Raw genomic sequence first — 20,136 nt, 5'->3', positions numbered from 1 at the left:
GTGCTGTTTAATATTTCTTATTCCGTATCAAGTCTAATTAACTTGGCTCTTATCTCTTTCTCTTGAAAATAGTTTTGTCAGTTTTATCTATTCAAAAAAGCATCTCTGCTAGCTTATTTCTTGTGTTGTTGGGAATTTCTTGATTTCTGCCTCACTGATTTCAACTCTGACCTTTATTGTTTCTTACTTTCTGCTTTCCAGGTTTTGTATATTATTGTTTTTCTAAATCTTTAGGATATTTGAGGTATAATCTCGCAAGTTTAACACGAACTGACCTGAAACTTATGGTGTAGCCCAGGTTGGCCTTTACATCTTGATTTTTGGAGTACATCATTAGCTTATCGGAAATTTCTGAGGTTTTTTTTTTCCATTGTAGATACTCATAGCTATGAATTTGTATCTTATATTGGACTCTGCTGTATTCCACATACTGTCGAGAGGGTAGAAGCCTTCTTAACTCAGAGCAGTGTTCATTCTGCTATTAGAACCAGATACAGATATCAAAAATAAAACTGTCGACAATTTTCTCAGTGATCCTAGAACCAGAAATTCTCATCCACTTGGGAGAATTAAGCAACACATTAAAAAAAAAGTCAAGTTGATTTTATTATAGACTATAAAGACAAATAATATACACAGATCAATAAATGTAATGTTGCACATAAATAAAAAGAAAAATAAATACATAACTACTTCAGTAGATGCAGGAAAAAGTCTTTTACAAAACTAAGCATCCCTTTGTGATGAAAAGTCCTGTAGAACTGGAAGCCGAAGGATCGTTCCGCAGTCGGATAAGGCAGTGTGCAGCGGCTTGATGGCATTACGCTTACTGGGAAAACATACAGCATCTCCTTCTAAATAAAATCGAAGACATGATTTTCCACACTTAACACTCTTACTCATTATAATTCCTAAAATCTTAGAGTAATAAGGCAAAAGGGGGGGGGAACAGGAGCAAAAAAGTAATTAGTCTCCTTATCTCTGTTTCATAGTAATGTGGTTTTACACTTGAAAGATGTAGACCATTAGCAAAGTAGAGTGATTCTGCAGTGGCTTTTATATGCCTCGGTGCAAACTAGAGAAATCAGGATAACAAATACAAATCCCTCAATTGCCAAAGTCCTTCTGAGCAAAACATCAACGTTGGAAGCATCACAGTGTGCTACTTAAAAGTTCATACAGACCCACAGTAGCAAAAGCAGTGTGGTATTGGCACAAAGATAGAAGAAGCCTGCACAGCTACAGCCATCTGGGCTTTATTTTTGTTTGCTTGGTTGTTTTTAATAATTTGTCCCCTCCCCTTTTTTCTTCTGAAACTTGAGAGAATCGGAGAGGGGAAAAAAAGCAGCCCTCTAAATACTGATGCCAGGAAACTGGGTGTCCACACAAGGAAGCCGAAATTAGATCCCTAACTCGCTTTTGTTTGTTTGGGATTTTGATGATTAGTTGGTTGGTTGGTATTTTGTTTTGTCTTTTTGTTTTTGTTTGGTGACAGAGTTTCTTGTTAATAGCTCTGGCTGTCCTTGAACTCGCTCTGTAGACCAGCCTGGCCTCAAACTCAAAAGAGATCCACCTGCCTGCCTCCTGGAGTGCTGGGATTAAAGGCGTGGAAGAACATTGTCCAGCAGATCCCTTACTCTTATTCTGTACAGAGATCTAGTCAATATGATCAAAGATCCTAAACTAAGATTTGAAACCATGAATGGAAACACAATGCTTTAGTATATTGACATGGACAGTGATTTATTTGAATAGGACTCTTTGGTTTTTCGAGACAGGGTTTCTCTGTGGCTTTGGAGCCTGTCCTGGAACTAGCTCTGTAGACCAGGCTGGTCTCGAACTCACAGAGATCTGCCTGCCTCTGCCTCCCAAGTGCTGGGATTAAAGGCGTGCTAGGACTCTTAAAGTCAAAAACTAACACATAGAAAGAACTACATGAAATTAAAAGGCTTCATTGCGCACAGCAAACAAAACAATGGGGTGAAGAGATAGCATGTAGAACAGGAGGAAACCTTTGCCCGTTGTTCACGTGATGTGGGCTTGGTACCCAGAATATGAATAAACCAACAAAGCAGATAATTTCATAAATAAATGAGTAATGAACTGGACAGGTACTTTACAGATGAATTTTTACAAGTGATCAGTAAGTAATAAAAATGTCATTAAGGAAATACAAATCAAAACTGTATTGAGATTTCCATCTCACATTCTCAAAATCAAACAATGAGAAGCAGACTCGTAAGGATGCAAGGAAAAGGGAATTCTGGTAGTGCTGATAGGTATGTAAGTAAGTTTAGCTACTGTGGAAATCAGTCTTGCTGATTTTCAAGAACAATTAAAGTGACAAGAACTTTCATGACCTATAATACAAATAAATACATACATACCATGTTTATTGTAACACTGTTCACAGTAGCCAACTATGGAATCAGTGTAGGTGCTGATGAGATGAATGGATTTTAAAGTGTGGTTTGTAGTATGTATGTGCTATACAGGTACAAGCAAACACACACACACAGTGCAGAATAGCAGTATTGTATATATTTTTTGAGACAGGGTTTTTCTTTGTAGCCCTAACTGTCCTAGAACTAGTTTTGTAGACCAGGCTATCCTTGAACTCACAGAGATCCACCTGCTTCTACCCCTTAACCAAGTGTTGGGATTAAAGCATGCACCACCACTGCCCAGCCAATTATATACATTTCTAGGGAAATGAATAGACCTTGAGATAATCATGGTTTACAAAATAAGCTAGACTCAGAAAAATGTTTTCCCCTTTGTATGTGAATTTAGGCAAAACACAAAACAGAAAAAAATACAAAAAAAAGATACAAAAGTAAAAAGTGGACTGAAGTTATATTAGTGTGGGATAAGATACGATAGAGAGGGATTCATAACTGACACATAATGAAATGAATCTTGGAGAATGAGGACTTTGAACCATGAAGATGAAACAAGTTTAGTGTTTTACTAAAAATAAAGGCATGCATGCAAATGTTATTTGGTGTTCAAAGGAGATGAATATTAAGTATTTGTTTTCTTGGTAGGGCCAAAGTTGTTCTCTCTTTCTATAGGGCTGAATTTTTCAATCTTTTTTTTTATTAGGGCTTGTGTCCCGTACTAGGAAAGAGGTAGTGCCTCAAGGTGATTTGTTGTGTACTGTACTGAAGTGCATTGTGCCTTCTGGACTATGAGGGCGTGGCTTTACGTATGGACCAGGAGTTCCTGTCTGCATATACATTTTGTTAATGTTATGGCATGTGATCTGATTTTACTTTGTATTGCAGGTAAAGGCAAACTCTGTCAAGCAGGAGTTTGAAAAGCAAGACGAGTTAAAACGATCCGCTATGAGGGCAGTGGCAGCGTTGCTAACCATTCCAGAGGCAGAGAAGAGCCCACTCATGAGTGAATTCCAGTCACAGATCAGCTCTAACCCTGAGCTGGCAGCCATCTTTGAAAGTATCCAAAAAGATTCTTCATCCACTAATTTGGAATCAATGGACACTAGTTAGATGTGTGTTACTCGTGGGGACCATTACATTTGACCGCACAATGCACTGAGTTGACAAGTTGACCATTGACACGGAAGAGAAGAGTCTAGAAGCTTCGGGATGTTCCATTTGTTTTCCTCCATGGAGAGTTTGTTCAGCTTTCTTCCGTTTTTGTTTTTATAACATTTACTTCAGAAATCTGTATTTCCATAATCCAGAGGTTGTAAAACCACTAATGTTTTTAGTGGTTAGGGCAACATTTGAAATGGGAACTAAAGTTAGGATGTATGAAATGTGGAGATGGGGTCCAGTATCTCTTTGCCCTGTAATGTGTAGGATTAAAATGTTAAAATTTTGTGACCATGGATTTCTTGTTTTATAAATTCTCTCATTTAAAATCAGTTCTGCAACACAAAAACCATGTTTGTTTTCTTGTATATCCTCTTTCAGCAACGTAAGTTGTTTTTTAACTGGCAGATAAGAATGTCCATTTAAGATGTTATATTTCAGAGATTGGCATCTTAGCAAAGATAAAGTATCACTCTTAAGTGTAAGACTTAACAATATCCCCTTGTGCACACTGATCTTGCATGAACAGGTTTACAAATACGTATTAACACAGCATGTACAGATTATTCACAGTGCCAGTTCAAATAAGCATCAATGCAGTGTTGACACGTTTGCGCAGAAGCCATCTCCTGCTGAGAGGGGAGTTAATGTTGAAACTGGCTTTTTAACCGCCAGTGTGAACTTACAGATGTGTTCCACAAATCAAGTCACAGCAATTTGCAACCCTATACTTTTTGAAATTATCTTATACATTTAAGTACTTAGTTTTTCTTAGTTCCGTATTGGTGTGTGTGTTTCTACCGAGCAGTTCTCAAAGCCAGACTGTCGCTCCTTTTGGGTTCTGCCTTTGTTACTGAAGGATAAAAACCTCACCTGCGCTTTCAAGTTTCGTTTTTAGGAAATTCTGAAGCTGCCCATTACTCATTTTGTTAGATGGAGCTTTCTCGTAGTTGAGTTACAGCCCCCTCCTCCCCAGCCTGTCTCTTGTCATAAGCTCCATATTGTCTTTGGTAAGTGTTGGCTGTTTGCTGGGGGAGCGAAGCTTTTGCAGTTTTTTCTGTTGTAGTTGCAGGCTTAACTAACATTCCCTCTATAGCCGCCTCCTCCAGATCGTGGTGCTCTTGTTGACAGTGAGAGCTATTCTGAAGTAAAAACATCTCTTCATGCCGTGCAGATGATGTTTACATGCCTTGAAGGGGGCAGTTTCTAGATCGGGCGATCAGTGTCAATCAGCCTGAAAACTGCACCGTGAGATGTAAAGCTGTGAATTTAAACACTATCCCAGTTATTGGTCCCATGTACTATAACAGGTGAATAAGAAAACAACTTGGCACTCTGAATGCCAGCTGCTGCAGAAGGCATTGGTACGATTTCCATTATACATTGGTTTGGAACATTATATGAAGTTGGTGCCCTGTCAAAATAGAGTAGGTAACAATTTTATATCTTAACTTGCATAAAACTCATTTAGTAGATTATACACTATGCATTACTATGTATAGATGAGGATGTAGTTAAGATTTGGGTTATTGCTTTCATCAGGCTCTAGGTCTGGACATTTTGACAGTCATGTGTTCTGTGACTGTCTTAATTACCTAAAGTTAAGCCCATATACTTTCATTGTTTTTTTTTTTTCCCTTGGTTTGTCTTGAATTCAAGGTACATGTTATGTTTTTGTTTGTCTGTTTTGGGTCTTGCAAGTCAACTCATTTTCCTACATTGATAAATTCTTTTCTGAAGAAAATACCGCTTTAATGGCTATTTTATATATAGTGTCACAGTTCCCATCCATCCAGAGCAGAGGAATCAGGAATGCTCAGGGTTGAAGTGCTGAGCCACACTAACAGTGATGTGCTCAAGATCTGAGGTGGAAGGAAGCAGAAGGGAATATAGTCCAGATGCGAGGGAAGGGCTTCTGCCTGGCTTTCTCTGTCAGGGAGGTTCCTAGACCTCAGCAGTGTGAGAGCAAGCTGTTGGCAGTTTTTATGAGTATATTGCAGTTAGCTTAAATCTATTTGGAATTTTTTAAAAGAAAGCTCAATATGCATTGAGTTTTGGGTTTAGACTGTCTTAAAAGTCTAGGAAGGAAGAAGTCTAACAAGAGTTATTTATAAGTTTAGTAGGACTGACTGCTACTATTTAATCATATTTTATTAGTGATATCTAAAAGCTGCTGCTTTACTAGCAGTTAGAATTCTTAAAAGATTGGAATATGATAGCTTTGTCCAATATTTTATATTTACATAAATTAATCATAACTGAGCAACCAAATGAGTCCATTTTAATCCACACAGTCCTTGCATAAACAATAACAGCACAGGGGCATACACAATTAACTTCTATAGGGTGTTTTAATATTTTTGTATCTAGCTCAGCCTCATATAAGAAGTCATGATTGAAGTTGAACATGTTGACATCCATAAAATTCTTAGCTGCTGAAGCTTTCTTTAATCTGGTCTTGAGTCTTCAGAGCCACTTTGGCTTACGTGAACAAGTGTATAGTGATGCTTTATAACTGAAGGCGTGGTTTCTGCCTCACTTTTAACTGAGAAGCAGGGTGGTGGAAGCACACGCCTTTAATCCCAGTACTTGGGATGCAGAGGCAGGTGGATCTCTGAGTTTGAGGTCAGCCTGGTTTACAGAGTGAGTTCTAGGACAGCCAAGGATGCCTAGAGAGACCCTGTCTTGAAAAACAGAAACCAAAAAAAAAAAAAAAAAAAGAGGGAAGAAAATTTAAAGTTGTCAAAATTTGGTTTTAGATGTGAAAGCTTTCAAGAAAAATTCAAATTGTTGATTTTCCTGAATTTCATTTTCACTAAGTTACAGTCTTTAATTAAACTCTGTGGAGTGGAAAATTGATGTTTGGTTGAAAAATGGAACACAATAGAAGTGTGCCAGCAGCTACCCAGAGCTCACCAGGTAAAGCTGCTTTCTTAGGAAAAACACAAAGGGAAATTATTTATTTTTCCCTTTTCAAGTACAAAAGTAGCTTGTTTTCCTGGTAATACTAATAAGGATTATGGGAAGACCTATATTATAGTTTAGGACATACGGGTTTCAGTAGCATGGTTTTGTTCTGTTGGAAAACTAGCATGGTATCCCAAAGGACATTTAGTTTCCTTGGGCATTTTACCAACCAACTCTGAGAATGACCAAGAGGTGATGTATGGGCTTGTTTTCTGCTAGACCTACTGTATCAATGAGACAGAATCTGAAATTTATTTAATAGATTAAAGTTCTATGTTGGATCCCTCAAACCTTTAATATCAGGTCTCTGGGTGGTTTTGGAATGTTTGTTTTGCTCAGGTCTTCAAGAGAGAGAGAGTAGGAAGAAAACTTATTTGAAACAAAATGTTGGGGTTAGCATATTTAGCCACTTGGGAATAGTTGATGCTCATGAGTGACATGGGAATGCTCACACATGGCTGAAAAGCTATAGAGTTGTGTTCTGAATGATACCATGGCAGCCCCGTGGTTACTAACTTGTAATAAGCTATTACTCTGAAAAGTTACTTTGCTTGTTTCACAGATTTTTTTTTTCACATTTAAACAAAACTGCAACTGCTTGCTTAGGTGAGGACAGCTAAATGTGTATGTACCTGTACGCCTAGTGTAAGACATGTATTTGCTTGCAATCATCGCCATATGTAAACTAAGAAAGGCTTTCCTAAGAGATTTGGAAATAAACTCCTGGTTCCTTATTCTAGAAATAAAATCCATGTTTTCCTTCAGACTTTATACTGCAGTAGACCAGAAATATTACTTTAGATAAAGATTTTGGATGTTGACCCTGTTAAGAGTTTACATTTGTTGAGTGTGTGTTGTAAGATTGGAGGCCAGCAGAGATTGCTCCAGGTCCCCGGATGAGGGGACTCTGCATTGTCACAGTTAGATCCATTCTTTTTGAGAATTTTCTCATCTCTAGCCACTGTATCCAGCATCAGTTAAAAAGGTGTCTCTTTGAAAAAAGGTAAACTTCTCATCTTTACTAAGAGTTCTTCCTATGTATCAAGTTTTCATCTTACTATACAGTTAGGTGTTGCTTATAATCAACTGATTGTGCCATTTAGCATGGTTCAGTGAAAACAGCTTTCTCTTACACACAACAGTGTCCAATGTTATAAATCGACGGTCTTTAGGAAGTCATGTAATTTCCTCCAGATATAACATGGCATATTTAACAGAAATATGATTATCAAGGGCTGGTAGTGTAAAGTGTTTGAAACAGTTGAAATTGGTGTGCAGCGTGTAAACTCTGGTGACCAAAAGGGTCTAATGCACTTGAGTTCTTAATAACACCCAAGCCCAAGAAATAGATTTCCTTTTTGTTTGTTTTGTTTTTCAAGAAAGGGTTTCTCTGTAGCTTCAGAGCCTGTTCTGGAACTAGCTCTTGTAGACCAGGCCTCGAACTTGCAGAGGTACACCTGCCTCTACCTCCTGAGTGCTGGGATTAAGCCACCATTGCCCAGCCAAGAAAGAGATTTAAAATCAAAAACCTTTCCATAAGTTTGCTCATTAATTTGCTTCCTAGTCATGCCAAATTGGTATCTTTTTCATGTTTCCAAAGCATATATGACAACAGTCAAGTCAGATTGACTATAACAGGTTTTTGCTATTTTTCTAGAATTAGCTCAGGATCAGAGAGAAAGTGATTTAGTATGAATCTTGACATTCCTTGGAATTTTTGAAGACTAGAGATGGTAGGGCAAAATGGCTGAAGAACTGCCACAAATTATCTTTGAAATAAGACCACTGAATGAGTGAGTTTAGAGACTCAGTTTGCTTGGAAGAAATAGCATCAGTAATGATGATAATTAATTACTTTTTTTGCACAGTAACGAAATATTAACGAGGTTAATTTATCCAGGAATTTAACAGCAGATTGGTAACTGGGCTTGGTAACCTTGAATACTTTTTTTTGCATAGAGGATTTCTGTGTTGAAATCTACATTTAGGGATGCCAGATGGTTCCCTGGGTAAAGGCCTGCTGACCTGAGCTTGATTCTTGGGATGGGTGCACATGTTGGAAAGAGAAATAGTTCCTGCTCGCTGTCTTCTGCCCCCACATGCATACTGTGTGCATGGACACCCCCTCCCCATAAAATAAAAGTAACAAATTATAAAAATAAAATCTACACTTAAAACATTACTTTGTTTTCCAACATCAGATCTCTACAAAGTAAGAAGCCAGAAAGACGAGCTTACAAGGCATCTCCTTGACTCTGCCTACTTTCTATACCTCTTCAGATTTCCCAGCTGACTTTACTAAGTCACGGGCCAAAATTTCTTTAATAACCAATGGTAATAAAACATTCATAGCATACAGAGAGGAATCCCACATCAAATCTTTACCTTATTTCTTTTTTCCTAATTTTGTAAATTTTATATCATAAATTGACAAATTAGAATGGAATATATGAATGCTTCACAAAGTGTGTGTGTGTGTGTGTGTGTGTATATGTGTGTGTACCAAAGTGATTAAAGCTAGCACATCTAATACATCAAATACTTTTTGGAGGGAAGTTTTGCCTTAAGTTTGAAAGGTAACTACAGTCATCATGTACTGTAGATCTCAAACCCTTCTAACTGAAACCACCCACTGTTTCAACTGATCACTACTAGTCCAATACGGACTTTTCCATCTGATTATTTGAACTGTTTAAACTCCAAGATCTTTCTTGTAGTGGTTTTGATGAAAGTTGCCATGATGTTTTATATCAACAGGAGAGAGTTAACTAGTACATTCTTCTAGCCATCAAGTTCTGTGAGCCTCAGTCAGTGAAACATCACAGAGGCCTGCAGTCCATTTCCTCTTCCTGATTTTTTTTTTTTTTTTTTTTGGTTTTTCGAGACAGGGTTTCTCTTCCTGATGTTTTAGATAACTTACTTGTGCAGTTCCTGTTCTCTTCCTGGATTTCAGCTGCTTCCCTTAAGTGTTACTTCTTAGCCCTTGCTCTATACTCAGCTAAACCCAGTAACCTCATCACTTCACCAATGCGGTTACAGCCTTAACTCTGACACTGTGGGGAGTAGAGAAAGCCCTGAGCAAAGCTGATGACATCCTGAATGGATGTATTATTGACAAGGACCCCAATGCCTGAGACCCATGGGAACTGGCAAAGCCTCCCTCAGGTCAGGGTCAGGGAAGTAGCACATATTGGCGATGTGTACAAAAGTTACAGCTGCAGTTTCTTCCTCCTGAATGACTAACCTGAGACCGCTTCATGATAGAGACCTCTCACCAAGACTTGCTAACCCAACCTATGCAGTTTAATAAAATATGCACTGAGTTTCCATTTATGAGTGGTTGGCACTGGTTCCTGCTTGAGAATTGACTGAATAGGTCTGGATCTATAATACCAGTTCTGCCTTCCACAGTCAAATCTACCATAAGACTAAAGGAACTGAAAGATGAGTAGAAGCACTATGATTGATAAATCCATCCCTAGCCTATAATCAGGTTTGTTCATGGAACAACAATGGCAAGGACTTTCTGCTGCTGGAATATAGCATCTGTTTGTGCTCTTTGGTTTGTTGTAAACTCATAAATGCTGCTGGTTTCTCAGACACATCTCCAGTCTTACAGTTCATGTGTTGATTTTAAAAAGTACTTTAGTTTTGTTTGCATATATGTGTACCATATGCGTGCCTGGTACCCACAGAGCCAGAAGTGAATGTTGGATTCTCTGGACTGGAATTAAGGACTATTGTTCAGGTGGGTACTGGGAACCCACCTCCTCTATGAAAGCAGCAAGTGCTCTCAACCTCTGAGCCTTCTTTTCAATCCATGTGTTGTTACTTTCTTAATCTATTCTATAGGAACAGAACCAATAGAATAAATATATATTGTAAAGTATTTTAGGTAGGCTTAATTGATATGGTCTAGGTAGTTTAACAATGACTGTCTTCACACTAGACAGGACGAAAACTTAGGAGCCGCTCTGTCCATGAGGATGGATTCCACAACAGTATCAATGTGGTGGTGAAGGTCCAGAAGATTCCTAGAGTCACTGATCTTTGGTCTGTATTGTAAAGTCAAATTCCGCTTTCTAATGCGAGCAAAGGATTGAAACAGTGGCAGTGGCAGAAACAGATGAACTTGCCAACAAGATGGGAAGTAAAACAGGCAAAAGGCAAAAGCTTTTCCCTTGGTCCTTCTTATGTCTGGAGTGTGGAAGCCAGACCAACCTAAAACTCTCGGAGGCTCTGATGAAACTACGCTGGGCCTCCAGGGGAGTGCTGCCCATGCTTAAGGTAGGGCCTCCTATTTCAGTTAACCTAATGATGAAAATCTGGCCAGGCAGTGGTGCTCGCGCCTTTAATCCCAGCACTCAAGAGGCAGAAGCAGGTGGATCTCTATAAGTTCGAGGTCAGCCTGGTCTACAAAATGAGTTCCAGGACAGGCTCCAAAGCTACACAGAGAAACCCTGTCTCAAACAAACGAAAGAAGGAAGGAAGGAAGGAAAAGAGAGAGAGAGAGAGAGAAAAGAAAGAGAGAGAGAAATCTTATGGGTATACCCTCTTAATCAAGTCCTGATCCAATCAGTTGACAACCAAATTTAACCGTCACAGACAGTTATGCACAGCTAGTTGGTAGCAATTTGTGCTTCTACGCAATGACTAAGACTTTGGGAATTCTGTCTACTCTGAGTTCCATGGCTTCCAAGACCTGAAGAAAGACTCCTCAGCTTTTCGGGAGATGGGAAAACATGATCCTGGACAAAGAATGAGAAACAGTACTCCTTGTTAGGATTCTAGCCAAGCAGCATGTCTGGCACTTCTGGGTTCCTGGGCCGCATGTGGGCAGACAAGCCCTCAGGATACCTAGCCACCCCGGGAACCTTAAAAGGTCCTGCATGACCCACGTGCAGCATGGTTGCATCACTTATGTATGGCACAGCTACATGAGCCCTATGCACATGCGTGAGCTCCATCATCTGCAAATGACATGACTGTGTCATCCCCCTGTGTGCATGTGCTAGACAGCCTTTAAAAGCTGGATGCACCATCTTCAGCCCTCTCTGCACACCGACTTCACCAGGCCTGTACACGTCTCCTCTAATAAACTCCTAAGAAGGTTTGTTGCGTGTTTCATACTTTCTTCTCACCAGGTAATTTCTTTGGTGCCATGACACTCAATAGGCCCTCTGGCCCCTCTCCCAGGGTCGGGATCCGGAACCGGGTATTTTTCCCACAACCACATGTTCCATCTGCCTGATGGAACCTCTACACACACCACCAGCTTCAGTTGGTGGATTTCCCCATTCTTGTCAGCTTAACCATTTCTCCAAACCTGAGAAATTGACTGTTGAGCTCCAGGAAATCTTCTGGTGTTCCTAGAAAGAGGTGGAAAGCCCCCAACCATGGCCTTCATGGCTACAATTGAGCCCTTTGCTGACATTCATCTCTGGTTGCTTCCCGCCGCTAAAACCATATCGGACAACCCAGGGTAGTCCACACATGCTAGCACTGCAGACACCAAGCAGTGCGTTCACCTTGGACCCCAGGGTCCTTGGATTTTTCTCTTTTTCTTTTCTTTTGGACCACTACTCAGTGGTCCCACTGTGACAGACCACTCGGAGTGGCCTCTAGTTTCTCTGGCTTCTGAGTCACCCAGACCAGAGCCAGTCAGGCTACAACATCCTGCCTGTAGAGAAGAGACGTCTTCCTAGGCTTTGTGGTGTTGCTGTTTTACACAGCACCTATAGAGAGGAGGCATTCTCTCATAAGCCTTGTGATGTCACTGTTCTGGTGGGTTTTCATGGTTTCAGCTATGAGCAACAAGCCCTCAAAGACCATCAATCCAACCTCCCCCTTGGGATGCCTTTTAGAGGCCCTAAAACCCCAGGACTTAATGCTCTACTTACAGACTTACACTTGTCCATCTTTGTTCAAAAAAATGGCCTCATTACCATTTAGGTAACAATCTAAAGTGGCGGCCTAATGGCACCTTTGATTCCAATATTCTGTGGAAGCTTTCTAACTACTGTCAGTGCACAGGCAGATGGAAGGAGTTTCCCTATATCAAAGCTCCTTTGACTCAAACACAACCACCATCTGTAACAGGGAGCCATGGGTAAACATCATGGTATCAGGACAGCCCATCTTCTTTCTCTTGGACACTGGAGCCACATACTCGGTACTGAGGGAATTCTGGGGGCCACCTATCCTTCTTGTTCCCCTATTGTTGGGGTCGGGGGACAGCCTCATCTTCCTCAGCAGATCCCACCACTTAACTAACTGTGCTTTTAGGGGTATTTATCTCACTCATTCATTTTTAGTCATGCCAATCTGCTCAGTATTTCTTATGGGAAGAGTTTTTTTTTTTTTTTTTTTTTTTTTTTTTTTTTTTTTTTTTTTTTTAGCAAAAGTAGGAGCTTCAGTTTTGCTTGCTCCTTCCATTCTCCTTATCCCAGATTCACCAGCAGCTCCCCTCCACCTCCTTCTAGCCTCTCAACCTCCCAGCTCCAATGTGTCTTTTCCTCTACCAGCCTTTCAGGTGGACCCCAAGTCTGGGACACCCAAAACCCCTCTGTTGTTAAACACCATTCCCACATCATTATCCAATTATAAGATCCTACTAAGCACATTACCCAAACGCAGTACCCCCTCTCTCTCCAGACCCTTGGGGGACTTAAGTCTATTATCTCTGACCTTCTAAGAAAAAAAGCTATTTCACCCCACCTCTTCTCCCTTTAACACTCTTATACTTGCTGTTAAAAAAAAATCTAATGGAACCTATCACCTGGTTCAAGACCTCCAGCTCATTAACTCCACTGTGGTCCCTCTTCATCCTGTAGTGCCTAACCCTTACACACTTCTTTCCACTATCCCTCTAGGAACCTCCCACTTCTCAGTTCTAGACCTCAAGGATGCTTTTTTCTCTATTCCTCTCAGCTCTCAATCTCAAAATACCTTTGCCTTCACCTGGCCTAACCCTGACCCTCACCTCTCCACACAGCTCATCTGGACTGTCCTTCCCCAGGGATTCTGGAACAGCCCACACCTATTTGGTCAGGCTTTAGCTTCTGATCTATTCTCACTGTCTCACCCTAAATCTAAACCCATACAGTATATAGATGATATTTTATTTTCAGTCCATCCCTAGAGATTAGCAAAATTGATATCTTTGCTCTTTTAAATTTCTTGTCCAAAAAGTGCTATAGAGTCTCACCTTCTAAGGTCATTTACCTGAGATTAACTATTACCCCAACCCAAAAAGCTATTACTGTAGACAGGAAAAAGCTGATTCAGTCCTTTGCAGTTTCTTCCACAAAAGAAGAGGTTTTATCATTCCTAGAAATAGCTGGCTTCCTACGTTCCTGGATCCCCTCTTTTTCTCTCCTCACCTACCCCTTATATGAGGCAGCTCTCAGCTCTCTGCATGAGCCTCTTCCCTAAACCCTTTCAGAGACTCCAGCAAGCCCTTATCCAGGCTCCTGCTCTTCATCTCCCGGATTTAACTTGTCCTTTCTCACTTTATGTAACAGAGAAGGAGGGATATACCCTTGGGGTTCTAGGACATCATCTGGGACCTTGATTTGCACCTGAAGTGTACCTGTCAAAGAAGCTGGACCTCACCACTCAGGACTTGGCACCCTGCATACACACTTTAGCAGCTGCTGAGCTTCTTATTCGTGAGTCAAATAAACTAACCTTTGGGTCACCCACCACAATCAGTTCCATCTCTTAACTTACAAAGGCTTACAAACCTTACCTCCTTCCCAAGTTCTTTCCCTCCAGGTGTCACTAGGAGAAGATGCCACAGTCACTTTCCAATCCTGCCCACCCCTTAATATCTCAAATCTCCTACCTCAACCTAACATTAATTATTCCCCATCTTAATCCTTCATAGAAACCTTAGAGGATCTACTGCCCCACCGCTCACATATACAGAAGGCCAAACTGTCCCAGACCACTTATTCCTGGTACACACTCCTCTTTATGTGAGGGGACCCGTAGAGCAGGCTATGCCACAGTGTCAGATTCTGGGGTGGTGGAGGCACAGGTACTCCCTGCTCATACAACTAATCAGCAGGCTGAATTAATAGCCCTTACCTGTGCCTTCCAGTTAGCAAAAGGGACAATTTTTAAATGTTTACACAGACTCTAAATATGCCTTTCATATCTTCCTGTCCCACGCAGCTATCTGAAAGGAGTGTGGGCTTCTTACAATGAAAGAAGGATCCATAACTAACTAAAGTTACATTATGGACTTGTTAAAAGCCTCCCATCTCCCCAAAACTATAGGTATTATTCACTGTTGGTCTCATCAGACTGACAGCTCCATTATTTTCAAGAACAGCAGCATTCCAGAGCCCAAACCTACATCAATCACCTCAGGGGCTTTATACAGTACAGCCCACATTCTCACAGACACTCCCTAACACCCAGAAAATTCTATCCTACCTACATCACCTCTTTCATCTAGTAGCAAAGCTCTGTTTCATTTTGTCAATGCTCACCTCCAACCCGCCTCTGAGGATTTAGAGTTCTTAAAATCTATCACTACCTCGTGTAAAATCTGTCAAAAGTCAGATCCCAAGACCAAATATCATAGCTTCCCTTTTTTTACTCAACAGGCTAGGGGGTCCCCTCCAGGAACTGACTGGCAGCTTGAGTTTACTCATATGCCCACAGTCAGATGAGTTAAATATCTCCTGGTTTTGGTGGACACCATGTCTGGGTGGATTGAAGCATTTCCCACCACTAACAAGAGGGCCCAGTTTCCAGTGTTCTCCAAGAAATTATCCCCTGTCTGGAATTCCAACCTCTCCTCAGTCGGATAATGGCCCAGAGTTTACCTCCCAGATCTCTCAAACTTTATCTAAGGCTCTTAGCATTTTCGTATCCCATACCATCCTCAGTCTTCAGGGAAGGTAGAACAAACTAACTGCTCCTTTAAAAAAATGTTCTTGTTAAGATGTCACAGGAGCTTCACCTTGACTGGGTAAAACTTTTGCCTCTGGGTCTTCTTAGGTTTAGGGCTCTTCCCCCAAAGCCCCCTTTCCATCTCATCCTTTGAACACATGTATGGGTGGCCAGTTTTAACTACTGGCCTCTCCCCTAAAACCTCTCCCCTTCCTGATCACCTGCTTATTCTGCTGTTATCCCATCTTCGCTCCCTATTATGGGATTTTACCAACTAATCATTACCTCAACCATGTGCCAATCCATGCCCACCACCAATTAAACTAGAAGATCAGGTACTATTCTCCCTCCCACAAGACCAACACCCCTTACCCCTAAATGGTAGGTCCCCTTTAAAGTAATTCTTGCAACTCCCACAGCTGCCAAGCTCCAGGGACTCCCTCATTGGATCCACCTGTTGCATCTTAAACCTTTTACTCTTCCAGCTCAAGATACTTCCTCAAATACTCAAACAGGGCCCTGCTTCCTTAAGTTCCAGAGGCCACCAAAGATCAGTCACTTTTTCTCCAGTTCCAGAAAAATAAAAGTCTCAACAACTTACTCAACTCTCCTGTGCCAAAAACTCCATTACTCTCCTTCTTCCTCTTTCTCTTATCTGCTTTACCAGCTTCTCTATATCTCCAGTGTCATACTTAGATTTCCAGTTAACCAATCAGCTGCTATTACAGGGACCATTATTAAACATAGAGCCATAGGTACAAAGATTACCAAAAGCCCAGGTAGTAAGAAACAATAACAAGTTTGGGGACATTCACTGCCCCAGACGCCAAAAAATTCACAAAACAGATTTTAACATAACAGGTTTATCACTGACTGCAGCAGTGTCTCCAGGATGTTGAGGTAATACCATGATGCTAAAGAGATGCCTTAAGATTTGCTTCGGGTACAACATTGAGGGGTCTAACAATTTCCCTTTCTAATAATTCCCCCTTCTTTTCTTCCCTCCTCCCCACCATCTTCTATTCCAACACCATACTACTGTAATCATAAGCTTTTAATATGTCTAAAATTTATTTCTTTTCAAACATTTTTTCATAAGCTCCAGGGAGCCAATTGGACGTATCTAAATGGACCAGACTTTCCCAGAATAAGTATCATTTAATTCTTCCCTTATCATTCCTGGTCTTGACAATCTCTGGGAAACTCCCTCCTCTACCCTCTCAAGATCCCCTCCATCTTCCATCTTGGGACTCACCTCCTTTAATCACCAGGATCTAAATTTTTTTCCAAACATAATCTTCTGCCTTTCCAGCACCTTGCGAGTTCCAAGCTGCCAGCCAGCCAGTTTCACAGAGCCCTAAATAAAAACACAAAATTAATCAGCTACCCCAAGATGTGGTCAAGCACCTCAACTCTCAATGTGGGGGCTAGCCATGATAATCTAAGTCTTGGCAGGTTACGCAAAGAAAGTTCTTTACTTCCCACCATTATCACCTGGGACTCTGGCCATCGATAAACTTAAATAAGAGGCCTGAGTTTCAGTAGTTTACCCTGAGACAATGCCTGGTAGCAGAAAAACACCACAAGCTGAGATTACCCAACCCCCACCCAAGAGCAGACCATTTAAAGGTAACCCCTGACATTCCAACTGCTGTTGCACCTCACCAGGACACCCCTAGAAAAATGTCAGCCAATCAGGGTCCTTAACCTCAGAGACCCCTCATCCCCACCTTTACTACTATAAAAACCCAATTCTAATTGGCTCGGGGCTCTCCAGTTATTCCAATATGTTGGACATGCAGAGAGACCAAGTTTGCAAACTAGATTAAAATAAAGGCTCTTGCTTTTACATATGGGACTCAGTCTCCTTTGTTGGCTTTTGTGGGGACCCCATGGATTTGGGCATAATATCCAACACACACAAAATCAGCTGTTCCATCTGCCTGGACGCAGCTCCTCCAAACAAAAAATCAACTAATCGTGAGTGTCCCCTTCTCGGCCAGCTTAACCATCTCTTTTAACCCAAGGGATTGACTGTTGAGCTCCCGGCAACCCTTTGCGGTTTCTAGGGCTGGGGGAACCTCCAACCGCAGGCTTTCAGGGCCTCGGTTGTTCCCTTCGCTGGCATTCAATTCGGCTTGTCTCCTCTGCTAAGCCCGTGCCTGGGATGGCATTGCCTTAGCCAGCCCCTCAGCTCACCCATGCCTGGAGGCCCGGGGTCTCCAGTTCTGTCTCTTTTTCTCTTTTCATTTCTTTTCTTCCTTCTTTTTGTCGTAACTTCCGCTACAGTGTTTTTTAAAAAATGCTGCAAGATCCCCGGTGGCAGTAGGCAGCAGAAATGCTGTAGGTTCCAAATGGTGGTAGCGGGCCATGTTGTTCTTAATTCTGCGGGTTAGAGGGTAAAGACCTTAAGCGAGGAAGAAGACACAGACACGCGGCCGTCCCATGTCAGTGCACTTTAATGGGGGAGGGGTAACAGGCAGGTAAGGGGTGTGCGGACATGGTAGGAAAGGCAGGGGAAGAGAGAAGGGGAGAGGGGGGAGAGGGGGGAGAAGAGAGAGAGAGAGAGAGAGAGAGGTCGTAGAACCCTCGCTTTTTAACGAGGAATACAAAGGCTTCTGGGAGTCCAGGAGAATGCTGGGAGCTGTAGTCTTGCAAAGGAACAACAGGCCATGTGGTGGCAGGCAGCGGGCTCTGGGAGCAGCCAGTCCCAGGCAGAAATGGCTGCCAGTCCCAGAGAGGTGGCCTGAGCGGTGGTGGCGGGCCATGTGGTGGCAGACAGCGGGCCCTGGGAGCAGCCAGTCCCAGGCAGAGATGGCTGCTGGTCTCAGAGCAGTGGTGGCGGGCCATGTGGTAGCAGGCAGTGGGCCCCAGGCAGAGACAGCTGCTGGTCCCTGAGCAATGGCTGGTCCCAGGCAGGGAGACACATCGCGGGCAGGCAGAAGACAGAAACATGAATAGACATGACATGCAGGGTGAGGTTGAATGTTTATTCAGGGGGTTATGGAGGAGGAAGGGTGAAGGGGGGACAGAGAGAGAGGGAGAGAAAGAGAAAGAAAGAGAGAGAGAGAGAGAGAGAGAGAGAGAGAGAAAGAGAGAGAGAGAGAAGGAGGAGGAGGAGGAGAAAGAGACAGAGAAGGGGGGAAGCAGAGAAGTGGGGAGAGAGGCAGAAGCAAAGCTGCCTCTCCAAGAGGAAGATGGAAAAGAGAGTGAGCTCAGGCTGGAAGCTCAGCCTGCCTCAGCGGATGGGGGAGGGAGTGGGCGTGGCTTGTCTCCTAAAGGGACCAAAACCATACAAAAACAGTGGCTTGTTGTCTTACAGGAGCAACAATCCCCAGAATTCCAGGAAGCTGTTTGTCCTTGGGCAGGGGGTTTTACAGATTAGAGGCATTTTTGTTTTGCAGATCTCTTAAGCTCAGTCATTTAAACTTAACCCTCACAACTGGTCTCAGCCAAGAAATTAGAGTGGTCTTCTAGAAAGTGAATCTAATCATACCACTACATAATCTAGAGCTTTTCATTATACTTAGAAAAGCAAAACTTTCCATATTGTTGTGGGACCCCAGGCAACCTGGCCACACATAATGGGGCCCAGACCATGTGGGGCCCTGGGCAGGTTGGTCAAACATGGGGCTCGGGCCACACAGGTGCCATAGTAGGCAGCACCAGGTTCCAAGTCATAGGCTGGCTCCACCCAGGAACAGACCATCCTAAGGTAATTTCTAACATTCCAACCATTGTAGATAGGATCACCTGCTAGTACCCACAGACAAATGTCAGCCAATCTGGGGTCCTGAACTTTAGAAATCTCTCACCCCTACCTTTGCTACTATAAAAACCCCACCCCATCTGAGCTTGGGGCTCTATGATCACACCAATTCATTGGACACATGGAAAGTGTGAGTTTGCAAACCTGTATAAGAATAAAGGCTCTTTGCTTTTATATACAGGACTTGATCTAGTTGGTTTTTGGGGGACTCCATGATCTGGGCATAACATAGCCTTTACCCTCCAGGATCTAACTGTCCATTGCATTTCTGACTTCAGCTATTCTCCACTTTGCTGCATCTCTTTAGCCTCCTTCTTATGACCCCATGTGCCACCTCAAGACATTTGGACTGGCTCTTTCTTCTGCCTAGAACACTGTCTTCCAAAGTGCAATGTCTCAGCCAGATAACCACTTTGATCATTTGTTCTAATTTTTGTGTATCTTTTCAAGCTAATCTTTTCATTTCTGGACCTTGTTACTGCCCTATTTATTACACAACAACCTTAACCATATTACCTATGATTGTATATCACTTCTTTGTGTCTTTCCTAGAAAACAGAACTGCTTTGTCCAGTAGCACAAAAGCTAAAGCATGCAGTTCCTTGAAGAAAAGAGCAAACACTACAGGGAGACACACAGACTCTGAATTTGTTTTACTGAGAAATGAGAAAAATTTCGTCTTACAGTTTGGTGTATTTCAAGGACAGAGTAGGGGGTGGTGGTGTGGAGAGGTTAGTGTATGGTGAAGAAGGGAGGATTACTGGGAGTAATCTTATCTTATCTGGAGCTTTATAAATCATAAAGGCTCGAAGCTACCTTGTGAAGATACTTACCCCAAAGGCACACCTAAAGACATTTTCCCCTCAGGCTAGCAGCTTGTCTCACAGTTTTCTGAAAAGACATTTGCCCTCCAAGGGGAGGATTAACTGAGTCACA

The 20,136-nt window shown here is 42.0% G+C and overlaps 1 protein-coding gene and 1 long non-coding RNA gene across 2 annotated transcripts in view; one reads left to right on the top strand and one right to left on the bottom strand.

Moving 5' to 3' along the window:
* Positions 1 to 3,903, top strand: part of Cand1 (cullin associated and neddylation dissociated 1) — a 42,042-nt gene extending 38,139 nt beyond the window's left edge. The window contains exon 15 of the mRNA XM_041663424.1: positions 3,288 to 3,903. Within this exon, the coding sequence (XP_041519358.1) occupies positions 3,288 to 3,512 (225 nt within the window). The 3' untranslated portion in view covers positions 3,513 to 3,903. The remainder of the gene's footprint in view (positions 1 to 3,287) is intronic.
* LOC121455759 lies at positions 595 to 17,691 on the bottom strand. Its single transcript, XR_005975541.1, has 3 exons — positions 17,631 to 17,691; positions 16,687 to 16,788; positions 595 to 854 (listed from the first exon to the last, which is right to left on the bottom strand). It is a non-coding gene; the product is annotated as an uncharacterized LOC121455759 (long non-coding RNA).
* Positions 17,692 to 20,136: the final 2,445 nt, after the last annotated feature.

Source organism: Microtus oregoni, unplaced genomic scaffold, assembly GCF_018167655.1.
Source record: "Microtus oregoni isolate MIOR12 unplaced genomic scaffold, Mior012 000001F_ref0000356, whole genome shotgun sequence".
Taxonomy (NCBI): Eukaryota; Metazoa; Chordata; class Mammalia; order Rodentia; family Cricetidae; genus Microtus; species Microtus oregoni.
The sequence above is the reverse complement of the archived record's forward strand: the minus strand, read 5'-3'. Positions and strand labels throughout refer to the sequence as shown.